A 26,765-nucleotide genomic window follows, 5' to 3' on the forward strand; every position below is an offset into this window, starting at 1 on the left:
GGGATAAGCGGGTCTTTTTCAGGTGGGCAAGCTGTAACTAAATGCAGTGCCACAGGGATCAGTGGTGGGACCACAACTATTTACAATTTATGTCAATGATTTGGATGAATAGACCAAATGTATGTCGCTAAACTTGCTGATGACACAAAGGTAGATAGGAAACTACATTGTGAAGAGGACATAAGAAGTCTGCATAGGGACATAGATAGGTTAAGTGAGTGGGCAAAAATTTGGCAGATGGAGCATAATGTGGGAAAATGAAACGGCTTGGCCTGGGGCATGTTCGTTCTGAGTACAGGTCTTCACTCAGGATGCTGAGAGCCTTTGCTATAGCTTTCAGCTAAATACTAGAAATCTTATACAGTTTACAGATTTATGCATTCACTTTTGAACAACTATGCAATATGAATGTCTTTGATAGTCATCAAATACTCAAAGCTTAATTTTTTTTTGTCCTTTTTTTAAAAATGTAAAATAACCATGAACGCATTGCAGAAACACAGAAGCTGTAAACTGGTAGGTGATGTGGTACAAAAAGTAAATATTATGGATGCTGGAAATCTGAAATAAAAACAGAAAATACTGGAAATACTGAGCAGGTCTGGCAGCATCTGTTGAGAGAGAAACAGTTAACATTTCAAGTTGATGGCTTTTCATTCAGACCTTCTGAACATATCCAGGTTATGATGTGGATTGCATTTACTTTTGCAAATGTTTGACTATCAACTTGCAAATTAAACACCTAGGGCTACAGAACAGAGTTTACATATATTAAATGCAATGTGAGATGTACTAAAATAGAAACATTGTGCCACTGAAACACAGCTTGCGTCATCAGAATACTTTTCCACATTAATTAGCACATTGTTCCAGGGATTAAATTAGCACCCATCCCTGACACAAAAATTTCAATTTTAAGGGTTTTTATTTTTAAAATGAGAACTGCAGCTCTTGATGTCAGTTGTGTGAAGGCGTTGTGAAAACCTGTCTACATCAATCTGATCGAGATTCATTTGCATCAGAAAGCCATCTGTACTGTCAAAGACTAGAGAAAAAATCTATTTGGATATTTTACAGCTCTCTGCAAACTAACCATCAAAAAATGATATGCAACATAGTATATCAGAAAATTATTTGAGAAAATATTTTTAAATAATACTTGCCAGATCACAACAAATGACATGCACAACAGAGTACTAAAATTAAGACTAGCCTCATGTACTCACTGAGTTCTGCTTTCCAGATCATCAATATAAGAATGGCACATTGCACTGAACTGAGACACAAAGAAGTCATAGCGCCTGTGATATGAAGCAGTGTCTTCCTCGATATTTGCAAACTTGACAAACTAGGGATGATGACATAAAAAAATTACTAGGATAGGCACTTGTACAAATTGTGAAGATACAATTTTCAGTTGAAGTATTTGAATTGGCTAGCCAATCTGGATCACTAAGAACCTGGAGGGTTAGACTCTCACTTGGAGTTGGGATTCTTGCAATTTAACTCCAGTTAAACTGACAAGCCAATGTGTTAAGGGTTAGGTTGTTCCAAGATGGACAGACAATGGGAATCATTAACACCCTGAGCTGGTAATATGCATGACCAACTGATTAACGTTCCGATTTACCCATTACCAAATTATACCTCTTTCAACTCTGCCTAAATTCTCTAGGCATTGGGAATGCACTAACAGGTGAGAATGCACAGGCAGATACCTAGGGCTGAATTTTGCTGTCAGCAAGCAAGGGGCAGAGCCCGCACGCCGACGCGTAAAACGACACAGGATGACATCGGGGGGAAACCCCGAGGTCATCCCGCCCCACTTAAATTTTCAGGAAGGCGGGCCTGCAGCAAAATCAGCTGCAGGCCCGCCGACCTGTCAATGGCCAATTGAGGCCATTGACAGGATCATTGAAACAACTAAAGGACCTGCCCGTCCAACCTTAAGGTTGGTGGGCAGGCCAGGAGCCCCAGCGGCAAATAGAAAAAACATGAACAAAAACAAAAATACCTGGAAAAACTCAGCAGCTCTGACAGCATCTGCGGAGAGGGATACAGTTGACGTTTCGAGTCCGTGTGACCCTTCAGCAAAACTAAGACATATAGAAATGAGATGAAATATGAGCTAGAAGGGGGTGGGGCGGGACAGCTCGATAGGAGGCCAGTGATAGGTGGAGGCCAAGAAGAGACTGCCAAAGATGTCATAGACAAAAGGACAAAGGGGTGTTGACGGTGGTGATATTATCTAAAGGATGTGCTAATGGGGACATTAAGGGAAGCAAGCTAGTGGCAGATGGCTCTAGTGTGGGTGGGGTGGGGGGGAAGAGATCAAAATGGGCTAAAAGGTGGAGATGAAACAATAGATCGAAATAAATTTAAAAATAGGAGGGAAGAGAAAAAAGTAGTTGTTTAAAAAAATATATATAAATTATTGGAAAAAGGGGGATCGGAAAGGGGGTGGGGATGGAGGAGAGAGTTCATGATCTGAAATTGTTGAACTCAATATTCAGTCCGGAAGGCTGTAGAGTGCCAAGTCGGAAGATGAGGTGCTGTTCCTCTAGTTTGCGTTGAGCTTTACTGGAACATTGCAGCAGGCCAAGGGTGGACATGTGGGCATGAGAACAGGGTGGAGTGTTGAAATGGCAAGCGACAGGGAGGTCTGGGTCATGCTTGCGGACAGACCGAAGGTGTTCCGCAAAGCGGTCACCCAGTCTGCGTTTGGTCTCTCCAATGTAGAGCAGACCGCATTGGGAGCAGCGAATGCAGTAGACTAAATTGAGGGAAGTGCAAGTGAAGTGCTGCTTCACTTGAAAGGAATGTTTGGGCCCTTGGACAGTGAGGAGGGGGGAAGTAAAGGGGCAGGTGTTGCACCTTCTGCGGTTTCATGGGAAGGCGCCGTGGGAGGAGGTTGAGGTGCAGGGGGTGATGGAGGAGTGGACCAGGGGTCCCAGAGGGAACGTTCCTTGTGGAAAGCCACCGGGGGGGGTTGAAGGGAAGACGTGTTTGGTAGTGGCATCATGCTGGAGTTGGAGGAAATGGCAGAGGATGATCCTTTGAACGCGGAGGCTGATGGGGTGATAAGTGAAGACAAGGGGGACCATCTCATGGTTCTGGGAGGGAGAGGAAGGTGTGAGGGCGGATGCGCAGGAGATGGGCCGGACACGATTAAGTGCCCTGCCAACCACCGTGGGTGGAAAACCTCGGTTAAGGAAGAAGGGAGACATGTCAGAGGAACTGTTTTGGAAAGTGGCATCATCAGAACAGATGCGACAGAGGCGAAGGAACTGAGAGAATGGGATGGAGTCCTTAGAGGAAGAAAAGTGTGAGGAGCTGTAGTCGGTGTAGCTGTGGGAGTCGGTAGGCTTGTAATGAATATTGGCGGATAGTCTATCACCAGAAATTGAGACTGAGAGGTCAAGGAAGGGAAGGGAAGTGTCAGTGACGGACCACGTGAAAATGATGGAAGGGTGGAAATTGGAAGCAAAATTAATAAATTTTTCCAGATCCAGACGAGAGCATGAAGCGGCACCGAAGCAGTCATCGATATACCGGAGAAAGAGTTATGGGAGGGGGCCTGAGTAGGACTGGAACAAGGAATGTTCCACATACCCCATAAAGAGACAGGCATAACTGGGGCCCATGCGGGTACCCATAGCCCCACCTTTTATTTCGAAGAAGTGAGACGAGTTGAAGGAGAAATAGTTCAGTGAGAGAACAAGTTCAGCCAGATGGAGGAGAGTGGTGATGGATGGGGATTGTTCGGGCCTCTGTTCGAGGAAGCAGCAGAGAGCCCTCAGACCATCCCGGTGGGGGATGGAGGTGTAGAGGGGTTAGACGTCCATGGTGAAGAAGAGGCGGTTGGGGCCAGGGAACTGGAAATTGTTGATATGTTGTAGGGCGTGAGAGGAATCGCGGATGTAGGTGGGAAGAGACTGGACAAGGGGAGAGAGGATGGAGTCAAGATAGCAAGAAATGAGTTCTGTGGGGCAGAACTATTTCTTTCTCTTCCCTCCTATTTTTAAATTTATTTCGATCTATTGTTTCTATTGTTTTATCTCCACCTTTTAGCCCATTTCGATCCCTTCCCCCCACCCCACCCGCACTAGGGCCATCTGCCACTAGCTTGCTTCCCTTAATGTCCCCATTAGCACATCCTTTAGATAATATCACCACTGTCAACACCCCTTTGTCCTTTTGTCTATGACATCTTTGGCAGTCTCTTCTTGGCCTCCACCTATTACTGGCCCCCTATCGAGCTCTCCTGTCTCACCCCCTTCTACTAGCTTATATTTCATCTCATTTCTATATGTCTTAGTTCTGATGAAGGGTCATACGGACTCGATACGTCAACTGTATCCCTCTCCACAGATGCTGTCAGAGCTGATGAGTTTTCCCAGGTATTTTTGTTTTTGTTCTAGATTTCCAGCATCCACAGTATTTTGCTTTTATCTTCGAGAAAAAACATGAAACCTCATCCACCGGCGGGATGAGGTTTCATGTAGGGATTTAAAAAGTTTAATAAAGTTTTAAGTGTAATTGATGAACAGATCCCATCTTGTGTGACATTGTCACATGAGGGGGATATGTTAAGGAATTTTTTTTTCTATTTTTAACATTTTAAAACTGTCAGCGATCTCCGAGGCAGCACTTAGCCTCAGAGAGATGTGCGCTCTTCATGTGCATGTGCAAAAGAACACACTCTTGCTTTTGGGGAATCCCCCCCGTCCGCACAGGAAGCGCATAGTGTTTCCCGATGGACGTCACACTGGGCGCCCGCTTCTCCAGCAAGGATCGGCTCCCCGCCTGCCGGAGATTGGGTCGGGCCCGCCCGCCCGGCAGGCAGAAAATTCTGCCCCTAATGAATTTTAAAAGTGTAGCACTTGAACAATGCAATGGAGGACACAACCATGTAAAATTAGTGTTTAAACTTTTTTACAAATACACACTAGCTACTACCTGTATCTGTTGCTTTTTCTTTTAAATCTATTATGTTCCTAAAGCAAAACTGACTTGAACTAAAATCATTATATCAAAATAAACAGAGGAAATTTCCATTCACAGCTGTGAAAGGTGGAACAGATTTATTTATCCATCTAGTATAGAATTATATATTTTCACTCAAATGTTTTATCAGCTGCAATTTCATGGCAGAAGCTTCTACAATAAAGCATTTCTGATCTATGTCCCTGACACAAATTAGCTGTGTTTCATTCCTGGAATGCACGTGTTACACTAGTTATATTTTTATCAATAGTTATTTTGTATGGTTAACTGTTGCTATTTTTATTGTTAAATATAAAGCAAACAATAGTCCCCAGAGATAATGCTGCCAATTTAGGTACATTTATTTCAAATAGTATGTTTAACATTGGAATAATGCCAAAAGTGACACATTTTCCAACCATTCAAAAGTGGTAATTCTGCAAAAAATAGTGCTGCTTTATGATGGCATTAATTAACATTTTTCTGGAAAGGCTGTAATTTTGACTGCAATTTTCAATGGCCGTTGCAATCAATTTCAGAATGACATCTCAGTTTGTACAAAAGTTGAGCCCTAGCAGTAGAGACGTAATAATCAGCACTTTCTCAGAATCTCCAGTTCCCCTTTTACACCGACAGCTGGCATTAAATGCCTGTTTATAAAGCCTGTGATTTGTACAAGGCTCATTATTCATCTGTTGGTCGAAATAATTAGGTTATGACCTTCCACTTTCATTGCCAGTCTTGAAGACTGCTTTATTAGAAAAAGATAGCATCCCTTGCAACAGGCAACAGTCTATTCAGTTTACGTTTACCGTCAGACAAGGCTTTAAATGATTCTCATGTAAAATCCTGCTCAGCTTGCCGATAGTGGAGCTTCAGCTTTCGTAATAAAAAGGGAGGTAATAAAAAAGTAATAAATTACAATTTTCAAAAGGTTATCTACCAAATTCCTTTTAATGATCCAACAATAAACAGTGCTACAGCTATACAAAAAATTAAAGCAGTACAGATTTTATTTTATTTAAATACACAAGAACTTTTTGTAATCAAAATTTTGAAACATTAATCCCCAAAATCTCAAGATTTAAGTAATCAATACTTCAGTAACAAAAACATATTTCTATACAGCAAATGTGAAGTTCTGAGAAATATAGAAGGCCTGTCATATCTCCATGAAAATAGCAAGCATTGGTAGGAAGACAGGTAGCTCACAGAGCTTTTGGTTATGATTCTATAATAATAGATGTAATGGCCTGAAGCCAATATGGGATTTTTTGGGCCTCAAAACAGACTGTAAAGAAATTCCAAGAAGCTTCCCGTTATCAGGCTACATCTAGCAATGGCTTTCCAAATTCTTCTATTCCTTATGACTAACAAAGCTGCCGCCTAAAAAATATTTTCTGCAATATTTTCCTTTAGGCAATTGGAAATCCTGACAGCATATCAGTTTTTTTTCCCTGTTGAAGACCCAATATAAAAGTGAGAAAATCACGATCTCAGAGCATTGCATTGTTTGCAAGTTAGTTATATGGAGTATTGCTGAAAAAGAAGACATGTCGAAGCTTTTCATCTTGCACTCATCAGGATACTGCAAGAATACCAATATAAGGGGAAAGCAAGTTTTTACTATATGTGAAGAGTGCTGATTGGTTGGCAAGTGGACTTGGATTGGTAGAGGCATTGCCAAGGAGAATGCAACAGAAATGGTGACTGACAGTTAACTGCCAAGCATTGTTTGACATTTAAACTAGGCAGTTTGACCCTGATTGGTCAAGGCATTGCCCTGGGGAATGAGTCAGTGAATGGCTGTCACCTATTTTGTTTAGCCGAAACGGGTGCAATGTGTGTACATGTTCTGTCTACAAAGCACAGAAAATAAGCACTCTAAACAAGGCACAGCTGGTAACATTGGAACCATGAAATAGATGCACCTGAATCAGGCTCTGAAATTTGTCAATTAGGTAGACATGTGTTCCATTGATATGGAATAAAATGACGATTTGGCACAATGAGTTTCACAAAAGCTTATATAAAAACACTGCAAATACTTTAATATGATGGTTTCATCACCATCTTCAACAATTTCTACAATAGATATTTTAGCTGCTACTAAAAAATGAGCTGAACTGCATGAGTAACCCACGATCCACATCCAATTTAAATAAACATGCCTGCTCACAATACTTACCGAATTGGAGCCAAGAATTTGAAGCTCAGGCTCTCCGGACTCCAATAGTTTGGCCACCATTTGAAGGAAGCTTTCAACAAAGAGATTAATGCTTTGGGAATGACAAGCCATCAAAAGCTGGTCCAGTGCCTCCATCGCAATGAAAACATACCTACAGACAACAAATGGACCAACTTCATTACATATATCAGACTTCTTTTTTCCCCCCTTTCTCACCCACCCCACCCGAATTTTGTCCAGTTTTGGCTGTCTTACTTTAGGAAAGACGTCAAGGGCATGAAAAAGGTGGAAGAAAGATTCTCCAATATCAGGGATGAGAAGCTTTAATTATGTAGAGATGCTATAGAGAAAGGAGTGATTTTTCCTCATCAGAGGCAAGGAAAATTAAGAACAAATCTTACATTCACAACTGTATTTTATTTACATAAGGTCAATAGAGAACTGTTATCTGACCAAAAACTGGAGGGGCATAACAGCAGAAAATGCTGGAAATTCTCAGGTCAGGCGGTATCTTTGCAACAGGAAACAATGTTTCCAGTCAGTAACCTTTCATCAAAACTGGGAAAAGTTAGAGATATAACGAATTTTAAGCAAATACAGAGCTTGGGAAGATGGTGGTGGGGAGGGAACGTTGGCGGGGAGAAAAGGGAAGACCTGTGGTACTGTGGATGGCAGGAAATATTAAACAGCACAACAAATGGTACAAGACAAAAGGGTAATGGGACAAGGGAAAAAAACAAAAATGTGTCTAAATGAACTGAGCTGTTTCAGGCCAGCAACCTGGGAATTGTCAAAGGCGAAGGGCCATTTCTTTCTGAAAAATTCCAGATGAAAGGTCATCAATCTCAAACATTAACTCTATATCTCTGTCCACAAACGTTGCTTGACCCAAGTAGTATCTCCAGCATTTTCAATTTTTATTTCAGATTTCCTGCATCCGCAGTATTTTGCTTTTGGATTAGGGCATAAGTTCATGGTCATCAAATGGGAATATTAGAGAAAGAGGGTAAAAACCAAATGTTTCTAAATTGTAGCACATGGACCAAGACCAACATAAAAACAAGGGGTCAGATTAAGAAATATCAAAAGAGCTAAAACAGATTAAACCAAAACGTTTGATGACTTCCATCGATATACTCAAAAAGGTATTTTAAAAAAGGAAACAATGGGGCCACTGAAATATTCAAATACACCAAAATATCAAACAGAAGCATAGAACAGTTACAACACAGAAGGCCGACATTTGGCCAGTCATGCAAATTCACTAGTCCCATTCCCCATGCCTTTAACCACAGCCTTAATAATTCTCTCACTTCAGGTGCTCATCAAATTGCACTTTGAAAACCATGATCATGTGCCTCCACCACACCCAGATCATAACCATTCACTGAATATTTTTTTTTCTCATCGCCAGTCATGTTGCTATTCACTTTATATTGGTGTCCTCTGGCTCTCAAGCCTCCTAATATGAACAGTTTCTCTCTCTAGACCCCTCATGGTTTTGAACACCTTTCAAATTTCCCCTTAACGTTCTCTAAGGAGAACAATCTCAACTTCTCCAGTCTATCCATGTAACTGAAATCTCTCATCTGGAACCATTCTCGTAGATCTTTTCTATAGTCTCCACATCCTTCCTAAATTATATTGCCCAGAATTGGACACAATGCTCCAGTTGAAGCTGAACCTGTGTTTTATAAAAGTTCATCAGAACATCCTTGCTTTTGTACTCTATGCCTCTACTTATAAAAATCAGGATCCCATATGCCTTTTTAATCGGTTTCTCAACCTGCCCTATCACTTTCAATGATATCTGCACATATACCCCTAGGTCTCTCCATTCCTGCACCCTCCTTAGAGTTGCACCCTTAATTTATATTACCTTTCCTTGTTTTTACTACCAAAATGAATCACTTCTCACTTTTCTGCATGGAATTTCATCAATCACCGGTCTGCCCATTAGCCTATGTCCTCTTGAAGTCTATCACTATCCCCCTCCCAGTTCACAATACTTCTGTTTTGTATCATCTGTAATTTTTGATATTATGTTGTGTGGGCCCAAGTCAAGATCATTAATACATATCAAGGACAGCAGTGGCCCTAGTACCAATCCCTGGGGAAGCCCCACGATACACCTTCCTCCAGTCCAAAAAACAATTGTTCACCTCTGCTTTGTTTCCTGTCGCTCAGGGCAAAATTTTACCCAGCTGCCACTGCCCCTTTTATCTATGGGCTTCAACTTTGATGGTAAGCCTATTATGTGGCACTTAATGAAAAGTCTTTTGAAGTCCAATGTACATCAATCACATTAAACCTCATTAACCCTCTCTGTTGCTTCATCAAAAAATTCAATCAAGCTTGTCAAGCAAGATTTGTCTTAAACAAATCACTGCTAGCTTTCTTAATCAATCCACACTTGTCCAAGTGACTATTAATGTAATTCCAAATTATCATTGATAAAAGTTTTCCCACCACCCAAGTTAAACTGATTAGCCTGTAGCTGGCCTATTTGCAATTCTTCAGTCCTCTTGGCACTATCCCTGTATCTAAGGAGGATTGGAAGATTGGAGAATTGAAAGGTGAGTGCAGCCATATTTTTACCCCTTGCTTCCTTCAGTATCCTCAGATGCATCTGATACAGTCGCAATAACTTATCAATTTTAAGCATAAACAGCCTTTCTAATGCCACTTTTTAAAAAAAAAAATCAATTTAGCCCATCCAGTACCTGAACTATCTCCTCTTTCACTCTGACTTTAGCAGCATAATTTTCCTTGGTAGAGACAGATGTAAAGTACTCATTTAGTACCTCAGCCATGCTTGCTGGTTCCCTAATCGCCCCCACCCCTCCTGTTACTAGCCATCTCTTTATATCCCTATAGGCGGCTTTTGGATTCACTTGTATGTTATCTGCCAGTCTCTTCTCATATTCTCTCTTTGCCTCTCCTATATCCTTTTTCGCTTTGTCTCTGAACTTTCTATATGCAGCCTGGTTCTCACTCGGATTATCAACCTGACACCCATCATAAACATCCATTTTCCGCTTCATCTTACTCTCGACCTCTTTCAGCATCCAGGCCATTCCTTTCCCCCATTTATGAACGCACCTCAACTGTAGCCAAACCATCTCACCTTTGAAGGCAGTCCGTTACTCTGTTACAGTTTTGCTTGCCAATCTTTGAATCCAATTTACCTGGGCCAGATGTATTCTCTGGCCACTGAAATTGGCCCTCTTCTAATTAAGTATTTTTACTCTAGATTGCTCCTTGTCCTTTTTCCATAGCTTTTTCCTTATGATACAATGCTCACTGTTCCCCAAATGTTTCTCTATTGGCAGTTGAACCACCTCATTCCCCAGAACCAGATCCGGCAATGCCTTGTTGCTCACTGGGAGGCACACTGATCAAGAAAATTCCCCTGAACATACGTCAAATGAGGTGGGCCAAGTGGGCCAAATGACTGTGGAAGAACATTTGGGTAAGGGTGATCATCATAAGGTTTAGATTAGCAATGGAGAAGAGCAAGGAACAATTTCATAGAATTTCTAAATTGTTTCTTGGTAGTAGAGAACCTGAATATTGCTGAAATGAGAGACATGTTGTCATTGGACCCATCAGGACAAATGCAAGAATGCCAAATTTAATACATTTACAACAATTTGAACCACAGGAGAAAATGGTGTAAACTGGTTGGCAAGTTGACTCTGATTGGCTGAGGCACAGCAATGGAGAGAGCAACGGGGAACTATAGGTCCTCCAAGCTCCCGGACAATTTAAAGAAAGAGCTAGAATAAGACAAAAAGCTTCAGCAATGGGTCTCTCTTTTCAGCAATATTCAACTTCTAAATTAGAAAAGGACTAATTTTAATGTGATAATAAGGGATCTAGCCAGGATAAAATCAAACCAGAGACTGACAAGAGCCAAAAACAGAGCTCCTTAGATGACAAGGGAGATAGAGATTAAGGTGAAACAAAACAAAGAGTATATATGATGCAGGTTAGCTGAATTCTTCAAGTGAGAACCAGGTCAAATGCAACAGGTTGGGAGGGGAGGTGAAGAGCAAAGAGAGTATGAGAATAGAGTGGCAATCAGCATAAAGGGGAACACAAAAATCTTCTACCAGCAAATAGATAGTAAACAGGTAGAGTGGGTCTTATCAGGGGATAAAGAGGCTGATATATGCTTACAGGCATGGAGGAAGCCTAGAATACTTATTGACTTCTTTATATTGTGTTTACTAAGGAAGAGGAATCCAGCAAAATATTGATGGAAGCAGTTGGGGTGAAAATTGGAAAGGAGATGATACTGGAAAAGCTGGCTATGCTAAGGGTAGATAAGTCACCTGGTCTCAATGGCTTGCATCCCTGGTTGCTAAAGCAAATGGGGGTGGAGATAGCAAAGGGCTTGCCTTAATCTTTCAATCTTCCAGAGCTATGGGGAGGTGCAATAGGATTGGAATGTGGCAAATATGACACTCTTATTCAAGAAGGGGTGCAAGGACAGTTCTAGCAACCACAGGCCAGTTAGTTTATCAGTGGTGGATAAGGTTTTGGAATCCATAATCAGGTGGGGAAAAAAAAATCAACAGGCAATTGGAAAGATCTGAATTAATTAAGGAGATCCAGCATGGATTTGTAAAAAGCAGATCATGTGTAACTAATTTAATTGATCTTTTTGGTTAAGTAACATAGAAGGTTGATGAAGGGAATGAAGAGCATGTTTTTAAGAAGGCGCCTGACAAATACCAGAGAAAAGGCTGATTAACAAAATTGAGGCTTATGGACTAGAAGGGCCATTGCGCAATTGGATTTTTAAAAATTGGCTTAATGACAGAAAGCAGAGAGTTGTGGTAGATGGTTGTTTACCACCCTCCAGTCCAAAAAACAGTGAAGTCTCCCAACAGTCAGTGCCAGGACTGCTGCTTTTTTTTGCTATACATAAATGACTTGCATCTTGGAAAATGGAGTAAGATTTCAAAATTTGCCGATACTACTCCTCCAAGTTGGAAGCAAACAGTGAGATAATGAAGCTACTGTTACATTACATAGATAGGCTAGCAGAATGGGCAGACAAGTGGCAAACGGAATTTAACACAGACAAGTGTGAGGTAATGCATTTTGGCCGAGGGGATAGAGAAAGGCAATAAATTCTAAAAAGTCTGCAGAAACAGAGGGACTTGAAGGTGCATGTGTATCAATTTTTGAAGATGGCAGGACATATCGCGAGAGTGGATAGCAAAGCATAGGATATTCTTGATTATTTAATAGAGGTAATGAGTACAAAAGCAGGGAAGTTATGTAGAACCTTTATAAAGCTCTGGTTAGGCCCCAAATAGTGTTTTGCATCCAGTTCCGGTCACCACACTTTAGGAAAGATGTGAGGGTCCTTGGCAGGGTACAGAGAAGATTTACCAGAATGGTTCCAGGAATGGGGAGGTGCAGGTTAGGTTTGTTTAGTTGAAAAAGGCACAAATCCTGGACATGTCTTTGTGCCTTTTTCATCTAAACAAAAGCTTGGGGAAAACTGTTCCCTAGTGCATTCTCCATGGCAATGCCTCTACCGGAGTCCACTTGCCAAGCAAATCAGTACATTTTTCTTCTGCAGTATAAATTATTGTTCCCTTTGAAATTTAGAATTCTTGTGATTCTGCCCTAATGTGTGGAAGAATAAAAGCTTTGACAGCATGTCTCTTTTTTTCAGCAATATACAAATTCTGTACCAAGCGACTAATTGGAAAGATGCTGTAATCAGGGAATGAGAAAATCTTAACAGGATTTAATCTCAAAAACGAGGGTTTGAAAATTCACCGCCTCAACATTTTTTCTTACACTGTCTGAAGCCACTGAGACACAATGCATCACACCGCAAAGCAGGTCTTTTACCCAGCTGAGTACTGAAAATCTGAGATTCCACATCCTCAACAACTATACCTTTTGTGGTTGCCCACACCAATTTATTTCTCTCGGTATATATTGAGTAATTTTTTAAAAGCTACTGACTTTAAAAAAAATATTTTTTATTGAATAATATTACTGATATTTTTATTAAAATCAATTATCACACTTTTTAAGCAATAAAATTACCTACCCATATCTATGCCTGACAACATCCCGGCTAAGCCGTTCCGCAAGATATTTCCCTATTCGATCTAGTTTGTCTGGAGCAGAGACTGCATAGAAGGTCAACTTCTCCATGTCAGCTTTCACAAGACCATCCTGATAAAAAAAAAAATGGATTGATTCAATAAGTGACTTTAAAAAAAAGTTTGCTGTTTATTCTTTAAACCAGATGCTGATTTGGTGTTATGCATTTCACCCAAAGCTAAATTCATTAAAAATGCTTTTAATGCTCAAGGGAACGTAACACTCATCCATTTTGGGAAGTGGTGTCTCCACCAAGCATTCCCAAATATAGAATCAGTCCGCTATAGTCTTGATTGATAAAACACGCAAACCTGAAATAAAATCAACCTTGTAGATTACCATTCTTAAACCAACATTATTTATTGTCGGCACCATAAATACCTTTAAATTACAATAGTATACCAAGTTCTTATGTCATTCAGGTCTATTTATTTTGCAAGTTTCAAACATGAAAATTAGGCTAAAAACCTTACTTGCATTTTATCCTGTGACCAGGTAAAAACTGACAACTTTATCTACAATTCTGCACAGATTGACTGCACAGCTATTAGTGCAATTCAGCAAAATCAATGTGGTTAACCCATTGAAGATAGCCACCTTAGGGCATTATAATAGAATCATAGAAAAGTTACAGCACAGAAGGAGGCTATTCGGCCCATCTTGTCCATGCCAGCCCGAGGACACCCAGGTGACCTTTCTAATCCCACCTTCCTACACCCTGCAGCTTACAGCGCTTAAGGTGCAGATCCAGGTACTTTTTAAAAGAGTTTAGAGTTTTTGCCTCTACCACCAACTTGGGCAGCGAATTCCAGACACCCACTACCCTCTGCGTAAAAAAGTTCTTCCTCATGTACCCCCTACACCTTCTGCCAATTATCTTGAATTTATGTCCCTGGTTCCAGAATTCTCCACCAAGGGAAACAATTTTATCCTGTCCACTCTATCTATTCCCCTCATAATTTTGTACACCTCAATCAAGTCCTCTCTCAGCCTTCTTTGTTCTAAGGAAAATAACTCCAACCTATCCAATCTCTCCTCGTTGCTACACTTTTCTAACCCTGGCAACATTCTTGTATACCTCCTCTGCACTCTCTCCAGAGCTATTATGTCCTTCCTGTAATGTGGTGACCAGAACTGCACACAATACTCCAGTTGTGGCCTCACCAGTGTTTTGTACAATTCCAACATTATATCCTTACTTTTATATTCTATACCTCTGCCAATGAAGGAGAGCATTCCATATGCCTTCTTTACAACCTTGTCTACTTGAACTGCTGCCTTCAGGGACCTGTGTACTTGTATGCCAAGATCTCTCACTTCATCTACCCCTCTTAGTGTATTCCCATTTATTGTGTAATCCCTGTAACTGTTTGACCTCCCTAAATCAACTGAAATCTAGCAATATTTAAGAATAAAACTCCAACAGTAGAGTTCAAGCTTCACAAATGTGACATAAGAAATTTCTTTCTCAGGGTAGGCAGCTTAGAGCGGGTGCAGACTAGTACTACTGTCAACGCTTTGACCATTAGGCGGTACCTCATTTAGTAACACATGTAAATGGAGGAATCAATCTGATTAGAAGCAAAGTTGTACAAAAAAGATAATTTTCTGCATCAACCGAAACCCACGTGCAGGAAACATCCCTGTTGACATACATTTCGCACTCAGCCTGCATGATCCTACTGGTGGCATTCCAGTACTCTATTTCTCAGACTGATTAAAAACAGAGATTTTAAATCAAACATATATGTCAAAGAAAAAGGCCAATTAAAGCAATTCTTGGGGCAGAGTGCACCATGGAAGATACAAAGATCACAAAGACAGTGCAGGCACAGAGAGCATGATAAAACAACTGACAGAAAAGGTAAACAAGTGGTGTCACAACCAAGGAACAGGAACTGAGCCCAAGGGGACTAGCTTGTGATCAAGGGTAAGTATTGAGTAAGTGCCGTAAAGTTGTTTGGTGTCTCACTAAAAGATCTGGAGGCTTGTGTGGTTCAACATAAATCATTTATTGTTAACCCATAACTATATACATATCTCCAAAATATAACCCTATCTAGGTGCTATCATCATTTGGACTTCTCTCAGACTTTCCCTGCACCATTCTGGTGCCTATCTACAGTTATGTGTGTCTCTACAACGTACTGTTTCCTCAGTCCCACATTAAACTCTTTCTAACCCGAGCATCATTATGCTACAGCATCGCTGCCCCTACCAAGTCTTTAGTCAACACAAACAGTACAGTCTTTCTTTACATGTTACTCCTTTCCCCGCTCAAATCTTTGACTTCATAAATTCAGGTGGTCTGGAGGCTTTATGACTCTTCCAGATCTTGTTCCCTTCCCATTCAGAGGAATGGTAATCTCAGTTGCTTTGGGCTGATTTTTTGGTTTTGAGATGAAATTGTAGTTATCAGAAAAGTATAATAATTTTCAATGTTATTTAGAACTTATTGTAGAGTAATAGTGGGGTCTGTGTCTATGGTGTGTGTGCGAGAAAAACTTAATTGAATTAAAGGCAGCTGGTCTGAAGGCTTTGATGTATCAGAAGATAAGCTAGGTTTGAAATGTCAAATAGGTAAACATGGGGCAAGTTTTAGAATGTGAAGTGCAAAGGGAATATTTGCATTTTTAAATAAACCAGACTAGCTTGAATTCAAAAGAGGGGGTGAAATGCTTCACCTAGCCAGTAGAAGTTAAGAAACACAGTGTGTTTATTTTTCCCAAAGATTGCTGGTAAAATTGGTGCTATGATAGATTTTATTATTAGAGAGATAAAGTCCAAAGACAGTGAAACAATGGGAATTTGCATTCAAAGGGGAAAATACATATGAAGGAGAGAAGGCTGTATGAAGGAAAGAAGGATGTTCACACAAGTGTGAAAAGCCTCCAGCATCTAAGCCTCAAGCTGCTATCTACATGGAACTGAAGCTGAGAAAAGCTCACTTTGAATTCGACTGTCCAGGGTATGCGCTTTGCCTGGGTCTCTTTAAATCTGGGTTTTACTGTTGCCTTAACAGAGGTGTAACTGGGAGTTAGATTAATGAGGGGAGTTAGAAGTTATCATATTAGTAATTTGTAGACCCATGTATGTGCTAAAATCATTTCTTCTATTAATAAATGCTTAATTTAGTTTTGTAAAAAAAACTAAAAGACTTGGTGGCCTTATTTCTACTGAATTCAAGGCATGTATCTCAAAATATATAAGAATTGGAAAACAGTTGTCACAGTTATTTCAAGTTTCACTTTGGGATTTGAGCAGCTCAGCATTTACCATCGACTGTGCCATAACGTAGTATTCTATTTCTGGTACTTGGGTGTCTTCTTCTGATTCGCCTTTTGTGTTCCTTGGTGTTGGGTTTCTTTTTATAAACCACCCGCCTTCTGTGGTCAGATACCATTTGCTTATCCTGCTCCTTCCAGAGGAAACGTTCGCTCTGTTTGCTCATAGAGTGGACTCAGGTTTTCTTTTTTCCGGGGGGTATGCCATGCTCATCCTAGAAGTTGACTTACCAAAAAAAAAACCTTAATTTCCATTTGTTTCACAGTTTCACTCAAATATTTGTTTAGTCTCCTATTTTAAAGTTCTTTTTCAAGCTCATTCATCTTTTCATTCAGTTCATTTTGGTGAGTTCAGTTGTCTTTATTTCAGATTTATCTGCGGAATCCTTATGCAAGCTTAACATCTTCATCCGGATATTCAGTTCCTCATGGAATCTCTCCTCCATGGTCACTGACTGTTCCTTAGTTTTTCCAATTCGCTCATTAGATCCTCAATCTGTTTCTTAAAGTCTGGATTTGCTCTTTCATACTGTGCATCTCATCTTTCATGTTTTTCAGGTTGGATCGAAGTTCAAGAATTTCATTGTCCCTTCATGATGAAGTTCCAACGTTTCATCAGTTTTGGTTGTTAATCCTGCATTCAACCAACTGTTCTGATTCTTCTGTAATTCCTCTTCCTGTTCCAGGCATTTTTCAAGCTTTAATAGATACTTCTGATACTTGAAGTTCGTGAAGTTCGGCAAGTTCTAATTTTTCATTAGCAAATTCATCTTTCATAAGTGAAAGTTGGTTCTCTGCACTAAACAGTTTTACCTTAGCAGAGCCTAATTCCTCTGTGCTCTCCTTCAAGCTCACATTTTAAAATTTTACTTCCGCTGGTTGTTTCAAATGCTTCACGCTCCTGTGGGAACTTCTACTTTCTCTTGCAACTGTTCAACTTTTTCTTGACATTCTAGGTTCCCGATTTTCATTTCAGCCATGTCATTTTTCAACAACTTGATGGTTCTCAATAAGTTTGAGGCATCTAGTGCTTTTCCTTCTAGTTCCTTGATCTTCAGCACTGGGATTTACATCTTCTGATCTTATTTGTCTCCTTTTCCTCCACCTGCAGCAGAGCTTTGTTCTTGTCCTTGTTTTGATTCACTGTTGGACAAGTCTGTCTCTGAAACATCAACTTATTTAAGTTCTGTAACCATGCTACTCATGGCTTCGGTGTCCACTCGCAGCTTAGAAAGCTCTGTGGCTTTGCCTTTCAATGCCTCCTCTCTTTTCCATTCAGTTGGTTCTTCAGTTTTTAAGTCTTTCTTGAATCTCTTGCCTTTCTCCTGGAATATTGAATATTGCTAAGTCTTCTCTGCCAATTGGTTCTTCAGATCGTTCAGAGCAACATTAAATTCATTTTGCTTCTCTTTGTAATTTTACACAGGAACAAACTTTGGCCCAAGAGATCCTTGTACAAGGAAGGTGAAGGCATTTCAACAGGTTCTCTTTATCTTTGAAAAACTCAATTGCTTCATCTTGAGTTTTGTAATTTAACTGAGTTTCCTAGACTTTATTTCTGCTGCTCTTCTGTTCTGCTATTCAAGAGAGTCTTCTTGCTGCTGAAGGGCTATGTACCCCTTTTTGCATTTGATCTTGGAGGATGATTAGCCGTTCTTTCAACTGTGTATTTTCTTGTTGACCTCTTGCCGACACATGTTGCACTTCAGAAAAAACTGTGTTGGAACTATCAATAGTGAGAAGGCAACACACTGAAGTAGTATGCAACATCTTTTTTAACTTGTGTTTTTCCAGGGCTACATATCGATTCTTCAAAGAATCTTTCAGGGCAGTAACTTCTTTGAGTACCTCTTCTGCCTGCTGTTGTGCCTGGCTGTGCCTCTGGTTGAGTTCTTCCAACTCTGCTTTGATAGAAACGTTTTCCTATAGATTAGCTTCATTTTCTTTTTGCAGGTTTTGTTGCTTTTAGGATACATCAGGTAAAGTTCCTGCATTCACAGCCATATGCTTGCTCCGTACCGACACTTGCTGCTGCAGTTTGGGTACTGTGTCAGCATTTTCAAAAAGCTCTTTTAAGCCTTTCAACTACTTCTCAGCCTCTCCTTTCCTCTGTACTAAACTCTTCGGTTCGTGCATTTCATTGCACTGACATGGTTTATGACCATCTTGTGTTTTGGTTGAGTATTGTCTCCCTCCCCCTGGGGTCTCCTTGCACTTTCGGTGCCTTATTGGGGATGTTTTATACCTTTTAAGCTGTGTGCTCACCACAAACTTGGAGTTTAAAATACTGGTCAAAGGCTTTTAATATCTCACTAAATGTGGTTGAGGATTCATCTATACCTTGATTTATGATTACAATGTCGGCAAATTCACCAAATAAATACAAGAATGTACTAACTTGCACTTCCTCTGGTTTCCTATTTAATCCTGATTTACTTCTGTAATTTAAAAATGTTCTCCATAACACCCAATTTTGCACCTGGTTAGGCACCTGCATTAACTCAAACTGATCTGGCAGTTTTAATTTACTACCCATGGCCATTTTAAGAACAGGGGATTACAGCTTTAATTCTTTATCTTTCAAAATGGCGGGGCAGCAACCGTTCTCATTTCTTCCCGTACCTGGTGGGTTTCGGTAGGCTCCCACTGCAATCACGGGCCCGATTCTTTAACTAATCAATTCTGCAAGAAATCTTCAAGTACCTGACCTAAATGGTTTGTTTATTTATTATGCTTAAAAACTCAATAGGAAGGCACTTTTAGGCTCTTGCTGCTATTTTAAAAGTTTTGTTTCAATCATTCGGTTTCAGCTGTTAAGTGCTATGGTGCCAACTTCGGAGCCAGCTGCAGCATTCCTTCATCTGTGCCAGTTAAACAATCTGTCTGATTAGTGCCCGGGTTATTTTTAAAAGGTAAGTTCAGCCTTTTTAAAAAAAATTTTGCTCACTTTTCTTTTGATCTGGCTAGGTCCTTTGGCTCTGAATTCTCTCAGGTTTGGTAATAGTCCTCCATGTGCTCTGGTGGAGGCCTTTAGCTGTACAGTGGATTTTGCTTCTGCCCTTCATCCTCCATGTCTGCAATGGAGTTTCTTTTTAGGTGATCTCCAGCTGTGTCTTCAAATCAGGGGCACTTTGCTCAGGTCAGGTTTCAGATTCTTTAGTCTTTAATACCTTGAGATTCTGGGTTCCTTCTCCAGCTTCTTTGAGGTATGGGTTCGTTAGCTGTGCTGGGATTTGGGGGTCCTTCTCCTGCTGCCACCATGTTATAAGGTTGTTTGGTGTCTCATTAAAGGGTCTAGAGGCTTGTGTGGTTCAACATAAACGTTTATTATTAACCCATAACTATATATATATTTCCAAGGTACAGCCCTATCTAGGTGCTAGCCAAGTTCTCTCAGATTCCCTCCACACCATTTTGTCTCCTGTCCATTGTCATGTGTCTCTCTACATCATACTGTGGGTGTACTGTTTCCCCAGTCCCACATTAACCCAAACATCCTTGTACTACATTAAGGACTTAAGATAAGGAACTAAATAATTAAACTGGGTTTAAAAAGGGTGAAGTTTTAAGTATTAAATCTTAAGGTTTTAAGTCTCAAGTATTATTTTAATAAGTTTAGTTAGTCTAATTAATGGAGGTACGGGTACCTTCGTGCCCTTGAATACACATTCTGTACCATTTGGAAAAGACGCTTTTGTCCTGGACAAGAGTTTCAGACCTCAAGCGCCAGCTGGCATCACTGTGGTGCATCCACAAGGTGTTTTTGGAGGTAGTCATTCCGCAGCTTAAGTGTACAGGCTGTTAATGATGGAATCTTGCTGCAATGGAGTGCATGCTTTAAGTTTATAATTGACAGTAGCTGCAACCAATTGGGAAAAGATTAGGGAATTATTGCAAGTATATAAAAACCAGTTCACACTGGGTGTAGGGGAAAACAAGAAGAATTAGTGCCTTTACTCTGTAGTCTTGGGAATAAACCTGGATTAAAGAAAAGACTGGCTTCTGATTCATCCTTTCCTCTACGTATGCACAGTGACTTTAACACAGGCAGGGAGGGAATGGGTGACCAACAGACAGACAAGGAGGATATAGTGGAGTCCCCTGTGCATCTTGCTCTCTATCCAGTATTCAAAATAGTGAGGGTGATGATTCCTCTGTGGAGTGCAGCTAGAGCCAAAAGCACAGGACCATGTTTGGCTCAGCTGTACTGTGGGTGGGGGGGAGGAGGATGATTGAGAATCCATCAGTGATAAAGGATTCAATAGTTAGGGGAACAGACAGGTACTTCAGTGGTCACAGACCTGACTTCAGGATGGAATGTTACTTCCATTTTGCCAGAGTCCTGGATGTTACTCAGCAGCTGCAGAACATTTGGAAGTGGTAGTTTGAACAACTAGAGGCTACGGTCCATATCAGTACCAATGACAGGTAGAAAGCAGCATTAGGTCCTGTCAGCAGATTTTAGGGACCTAGGAAAGAGATTAATAAGTAGGACATCAAAATGTAATCTCTGGATTGTGCTCATTGCCACGTGCTTGAGAATACAGAAATAGGTGGGTAGAGTAGGTGAATGAGTGGTTGGATAGATGGTAGAGGGGGTGGGTTTTAGATTCCTGGGGCAGCGGGACCAGTTCCAGGGAAGGTGGCACCTGTACGGAATGGTTGCACTTCAACAGATCTGGGGCCAATGTCCTCGCAGGGAGATTTGCTAGTGCTGTTGGCGAGGGTTAAACTAATTTAGCAAGAGGATTGGAACAGAATGTATCATTAGAAAGGAGAAACAAGATGTACAAATAATTGGAAGGGACAGATAGCACCAAAATAAAAAATGGTAACAAAGTAGATGGGGTCAGGCTAAGAGGGAATGCAATATGTCTAAATTAGGTTTACAATGTGTGTATGTAAATGCAGAAAACTTGGTAAACCAGGTTGGTGATCTGCAGCTGCAAACAACCACACGAGAATATGATGTGGTGACAACAGAGGCCTGGCTCCAAAAAGGGAACCATTGAGCATGAGCTTTCCTGGATAAAAGATGTTCAGGGTAGATAGGGAAGTAACAGAAGGAGAAAGGGTAGAGCTATTGAATAAAGAGAATATAACAGTGCTGGAGAAACCTGGAACAGTCAAGGTCAGAATCTACATGGCTAGAGTTAAGAAACAATAGGGGTGTCATGGCACTACTGGGTCTATTCTATAGGTCACCAAAAAGTGGGAAGGATATAAAGGAGCAAATTTACACAGAAATATCAGTGAGGTTCAGTAACTACAGAGTAATGATAATGGGGGACTTTAATTATCCTCATATAGCCTAGGAAAATACTAGTGTAAAGAGGAGAAGTAGAATTTCTGAAGCATGGTCAGGAGAATCTTCTTGATCAGCATGTTTCTGGCCCAACCAGGAAGGAGGTCTTGATAGATCTGGTTTTAAGAAATCAAGTGGTCAGTAGGGGAACTTTAAGGAACACTTATTAAAGCATAAGATTCAGATTAGATATGAAAGAAGAAAAGGAACAATCTAGAGTAAAAACACTAATTGGAGGGGGGCCAATTTCAGGAGGTTGAGAACAGATCTGGCCCAAGTAGATGAGAGTCAAAGATTGACAGGCAAAAATGGAATCGAACAATGCCTTTAAAAGAGGCAATGGTTAAGGTACAGTCTAGATGCAGTCGTATGTGGGCCGGGGGGGGGGGAGGTAGGGCAACCAAATCAGAGCTGATCTTGATCTATATTAATACATTAGACTTCGGTGTACAAGGCACAATTTTGAAATTTCCAGCTGACAAAACTTGGAAGCATTGTGAACTGCGAAGAGTCTAGCGATATTCTTTAAGAGAACGTAGACACTGGTGGAACGGGTGAACAAGCAACAGTTGAAATTTAATGCAGAGAATTACAAGGTGACACGTTTTGTTAAGAAGAATGAAGAGGGGTAATATAAACTGAAGGGTACAATTGTAAAGGGAGTGCAGGAACAGAGGTGACTTAGGGGCATATGTACAGATTGAAATCATTGACAGTGGCAAGGCAAGTTGAGAAAGCAGTTAAAAATGTATGTGGAATCTTGGGCTTTACAAATAGAGCAGAGAGTACAAAAGCAAGTAAGTTATAATAAACTTTTATAAAGCATTGGTCTGGTCACAACTTGGCTCTTGGGTCCACTTCTGGTCACTGCACTTTAGGATGGATGTGAAAGCTTTAGAGATGATGCAGAAAAGAGTTACGAGAATGGTTCCTGGGATGATGGACTTCAGTTACATGGATACATTGGAGATGCTGGGGTTGTTATAATCCAAGAAGAGAAAGTTGAGAGGAAATTTGTTAGAGGTCATCAAAAGCATGTTGGGTCTGGACAGAGTGGAGAGAAAAACTGTTCCCATTTACAGAAAGTCAAGAACCAGGGGACATTGGCTTAAGGTGAGTGACAGAACAGCCAAAGGTGACATGAAATAAAACTTATTTAACAAAGCAAGTGGTTATGATCTGGAATGCACTGCCTGAGTGTATTGTGAAGGCAGATACAATTGTGGCTGTCAAAGGGGAATTAAAGGTACTTGAAGGAAAAAAAATGCTTGGCTACTGGGAAAAGGCAGGGAAGTGGGACTAACTGAATTTCTTTTGCAGAGAACTGGTATGGGCTTCGTGGGCTGAAAAGCTTCTGTGATGTAACTATTTTATGATTCTATATGATTGAAATCAGCCCAAGTAGTATCCTACACATTGAACAGACCATTTCAAATGGCACTCACTGGTCACTGTTCACAAATGTTGCTGAGTGAAATGATGGTAAGCATCTTCTCTCATCCTTTATTGATGAACATTGTGGGTTTCCAGAATGCAGCATCCTAACTTACTAACCTAACCTGTACACAACTGCAGTAGTTATAATTTAGCACCCAAAATGACTGTTCATGAAGTATTAACCCCTATAAAATTCCTGGTGGTAAATCACACATGGAACTGAATGGAAAATTCTTAGATGTAGCACGAAAGAGGCATGTTTTACTGAGCCATGGATGACCTTCATTGCACATAAGGCATTGACAAGAGGGCAACAAATGTTTTGCACGGTTTTCTATTTCCTCCTCATTCTTAGCCAAAAACTAAGCAAGAGGTACTCCCAACAGTTGAACATAATCTTTGGAAATTAATCCCCAGAAGTCTAATCTAAAAAAAAATAACAGTAGGGGCAGGCAGAAGGAGGGGTTGTGAGCTAGATGGTTAGATACTAAAAATATCTCCTGGGGTTGTAAGAGTCCACACATAGATGGAAGATCTCAATGCAGTTTCCAGAGTGCATAGGTCCAATGCACAAACCTCCTAACTGACAATACACTGCCAAGGTCGCTACACCACGTATCAAGATTATTCTACTTTTGATCATGTGTTAAATCACATTCACCCATTATCTCCATCTTCGCTAACTTACACTGGATCTTCATCCCCTACTGCAATAAATTTGAAATCCTTACCTCATCAATAAATCCCTCCATTGTCTACTTTAGCTTACCATTGAAATGTCCTCTTGCCCAATATCTTTTCTCTTGCTGCAGAGGTCCTTGATTTATTTTGGTTTTCCTGATGTAGCTCATTGGTTAAAAGCAAATACCTTTTGAGATTTATTGAAATTGCTTAACATTTATGGCCATTCGTGGCGGTGTGACTGAACACAGGATAGATCTTGATACATGGTGTAGAAATTGAAACTCCGAAATTTGCTCTTTAGGGCCTTTGCACCTTTCTCAAATAAACAAAAGCAAGGTGGACAATAGCTCTCTGGTGCATTGGTCGCTCGACCAGAGCTGACTTGCCAACCAATCAGCACCCCTTTTCTCATGCAGTATAAACTGTTGTTACTTTAAAAATTTGGCATTCTTGGGTCTGTCCTGATGAGTGCAAGATAAAGAGCTTCAAAAGCATGACCCTTTTTCAGCAATACAATTAATTCGAGTACCATACTGAGTTAATACCAGTGAATGTGAAATCAAAAAGTACATCCGAGTAAGGCAGCTTTTGCACAATTTCTCTAAACATCTTGAAGCAAGACAGCAATCGAGTTACTCAGTGCAAACTAAGTATTGCTCTCCAATTGGTCTTGTGTTTTGATCTCTCTCCCCCACCCAGCTACTTCTTTACTACTGAAAGTCATGCTGCAATCTATGGACCAAATAGTGTCAGTGACAAATTTCATCTCTAGCAGTGAATGAGTTCATATTCAACAATGCAATGCAAGAAAGTCATCTGGGGGCAACCATCATATAGAGAAGATAAACAAAAAGATCACTTCAGGATGGCAGCTTAAAGCCACTGAAATTCAGATCCAATCACCCAGAAGCAGTATTTTTTTTATTCATTGCAACGGTGGTGTCAGGGAGGGATCTCCAGGATTTTGAGCCAGTGGCAGTGAAGGAATGGTAATTTATTTCCAAGGTGAGTGGCATGGAGGGGAACTTCCAGGGGCAGGATTTTGTCGTCGGGCGAGTGCAGCAGGCGGGCCTGGGCGTGGTCGGGAAACAGCCTGCCACCCATGATCGGCCCCCGACTGCAATTTCACATTGGCGGCCAGCCAGCATGAAACATGTGCTGAAAGGCTCAGTGCTGCCGGGGTGGGGGTGAGAGGAGGGCAAGCGCTGAAGTCAGTACAGGCGCGGGAGAGCACGCAATAAAGCTCCCTGAAGGCAGAGAGCTGCTTCAGGGAGCTGAAGATTTTTAAACCCTTAAATAAAGGTTTTAAAATCCTGGAAAAGATTTTCACGCATAAGAATCACTTTCCTAAACAGGTTGATGAAAATTCTTTCCAAACATTTTTATTTATTTTTTAAATTATCTGAAAGCTTATCCCACCCTTGGATGAGGTTTCCTCAAAAATCCAAAGGCAGCCTTGCTGTAACGAGCAGTGAAAAATAGTGGTTAATTAAATAATTAATGCCTTAATAGGCCTCTTAATTGTCAGCGGGCGCACTGCCGACTCTCACACGTGCCCGCCAACCGAAATATTGCGTGAATGCACGATAACGTCAGGACGCTCGCCCAATGTCATCACGCACAATTTCACGCTCGGGCATGTATCCGTACACTGAGCGGAAAATCCTGCCCCAGGAGGTGGTGTTCCCATGTGTCTGCTGCCCTTACCCTTCTAGATGGTAGTTGTCGTGGGTTTGGAAGGTGCTGTCTAAGGAGCCTTGGTGAATTCCTGCAGTACATCTTGTAGATGGTACACACTGCTACCACTGCGCCGGTGGAGGGAGGAGTGAATGTTTGTGGATGAGGTGCCAATCAAGGAGGTTGCATTGTCCTGGATGGTGTCAAGCTTCCTGCATGTTGTTGGAGCTGCGCTCATCCAGGCAAGTGGACAGTATTCCATCACACTCCTGACTTGTGCCTTGTAGATGGTGGACAGGCTTTGGGGAGTCAGGTGGTGAGTTACTCACCACAGGATTCTGAGCCTCTGACCTCTTCTTGTAGCCACAGTATTTATATGGCTGGTCTAGTTCAGTTTCTGGTCAATGGTAACCCCAAGGATGTTGATAGTGGGGGATTCAGTGATGGCAATGCCATTGAACGTCAAGGTGTAATGCAATGTACAGTTTGTTTTATTTTTCTTGTCGAAATACGTCACAATCAACACCAATCATGCTGCAACATCGCAGCAGGAGCAATATCAATAGGTCAATGAACTGCTTCAAACATTTTGGGAAAGTGTAATGATGGTCATTGCTACCTGGTTGCTTATATGAGTGCAACTCCCACAACACTCAAGAAGCTTGACACCGTCCAGAACAAATCAGTCCACTTGATTGGCACCACATCCACATTCACTCCCTCTACCACTGACGCACAATAGCAGCAGTGTGTACCATCTACAAGATGCACTGCAGGAATTCATCAAGGCTCCTTAGGCAGCACCTTCCAAACCCACAACCACTACCACCTAGAAGGACAAGGGCGGCAGATAGAATGGAACACCACCACCTGGAAGTTCCCCTCCAAGTCACTCACCATCCTGACTTGGAAATATATCGTCATTCCTTCACTGTCTCTGGGTGAAAATCCTGCGACTCTGTATCAGCACTGTGGGCATACCTACACCATATGGACTGCAGCAGTTCAAGAAGGCAGCTCACCACCATCTTTTCAAGGGCAACTAAGGGACGGGCAATAAATGCTG

At 41.0% G+C, this 26,765-nt stretch overlaps 1 protein-coding gene across 4 annotated transcripts in view; it reads right to left on the bottom strand.

The window, feature by feature from the left end:
- The window catches only part of efr3a (EFR3 homolog A (S. cerevisiae)), a 264,071-nt gene that overhangs the window by 150,058 nt on the left and 87,248 nt on the right, over positions 1-26,765 (bottom strand). For all 4 annotated transcript variants that reach the window (XM_078540592.1, XM_078540593.1, XM_078540590.1 and 1 more), the window contains 3 exons: positions 13,257-13,384; positions 7,175-7,325; positions 1,227-1,348 (listed from right to left, as the gene is read on the bottom strand). In XM_078540592.1, coding sequence (XP_078396718.1) covers positions 1,227-1,348; positions 7,175-7,325; positions 13,257-13,384 — 401 coding nt within the window. The remainder of the gene's footprint in view (positions 1-1,226; positions 1,349-7,174; positions 7,326-13,256; positions 13,385-26,765) is intronic.

This window comes from Cetorhinus maximus, chromosome 4, assembly GCF_964194155.1.
Source record: "Cetorhinus maximus chromosome 4, sCetMax3.hap1.1, whole genome shotgun sequence".
In the NCBI taxonomy this organism is placed as follows: domain Eukaryota; kingdom Metazoa; phylum Chordata; class Chondrichthyes; order Lamniformes; family Cetorhinidae; genus Cetorhinus; species Cetorhinus maximus.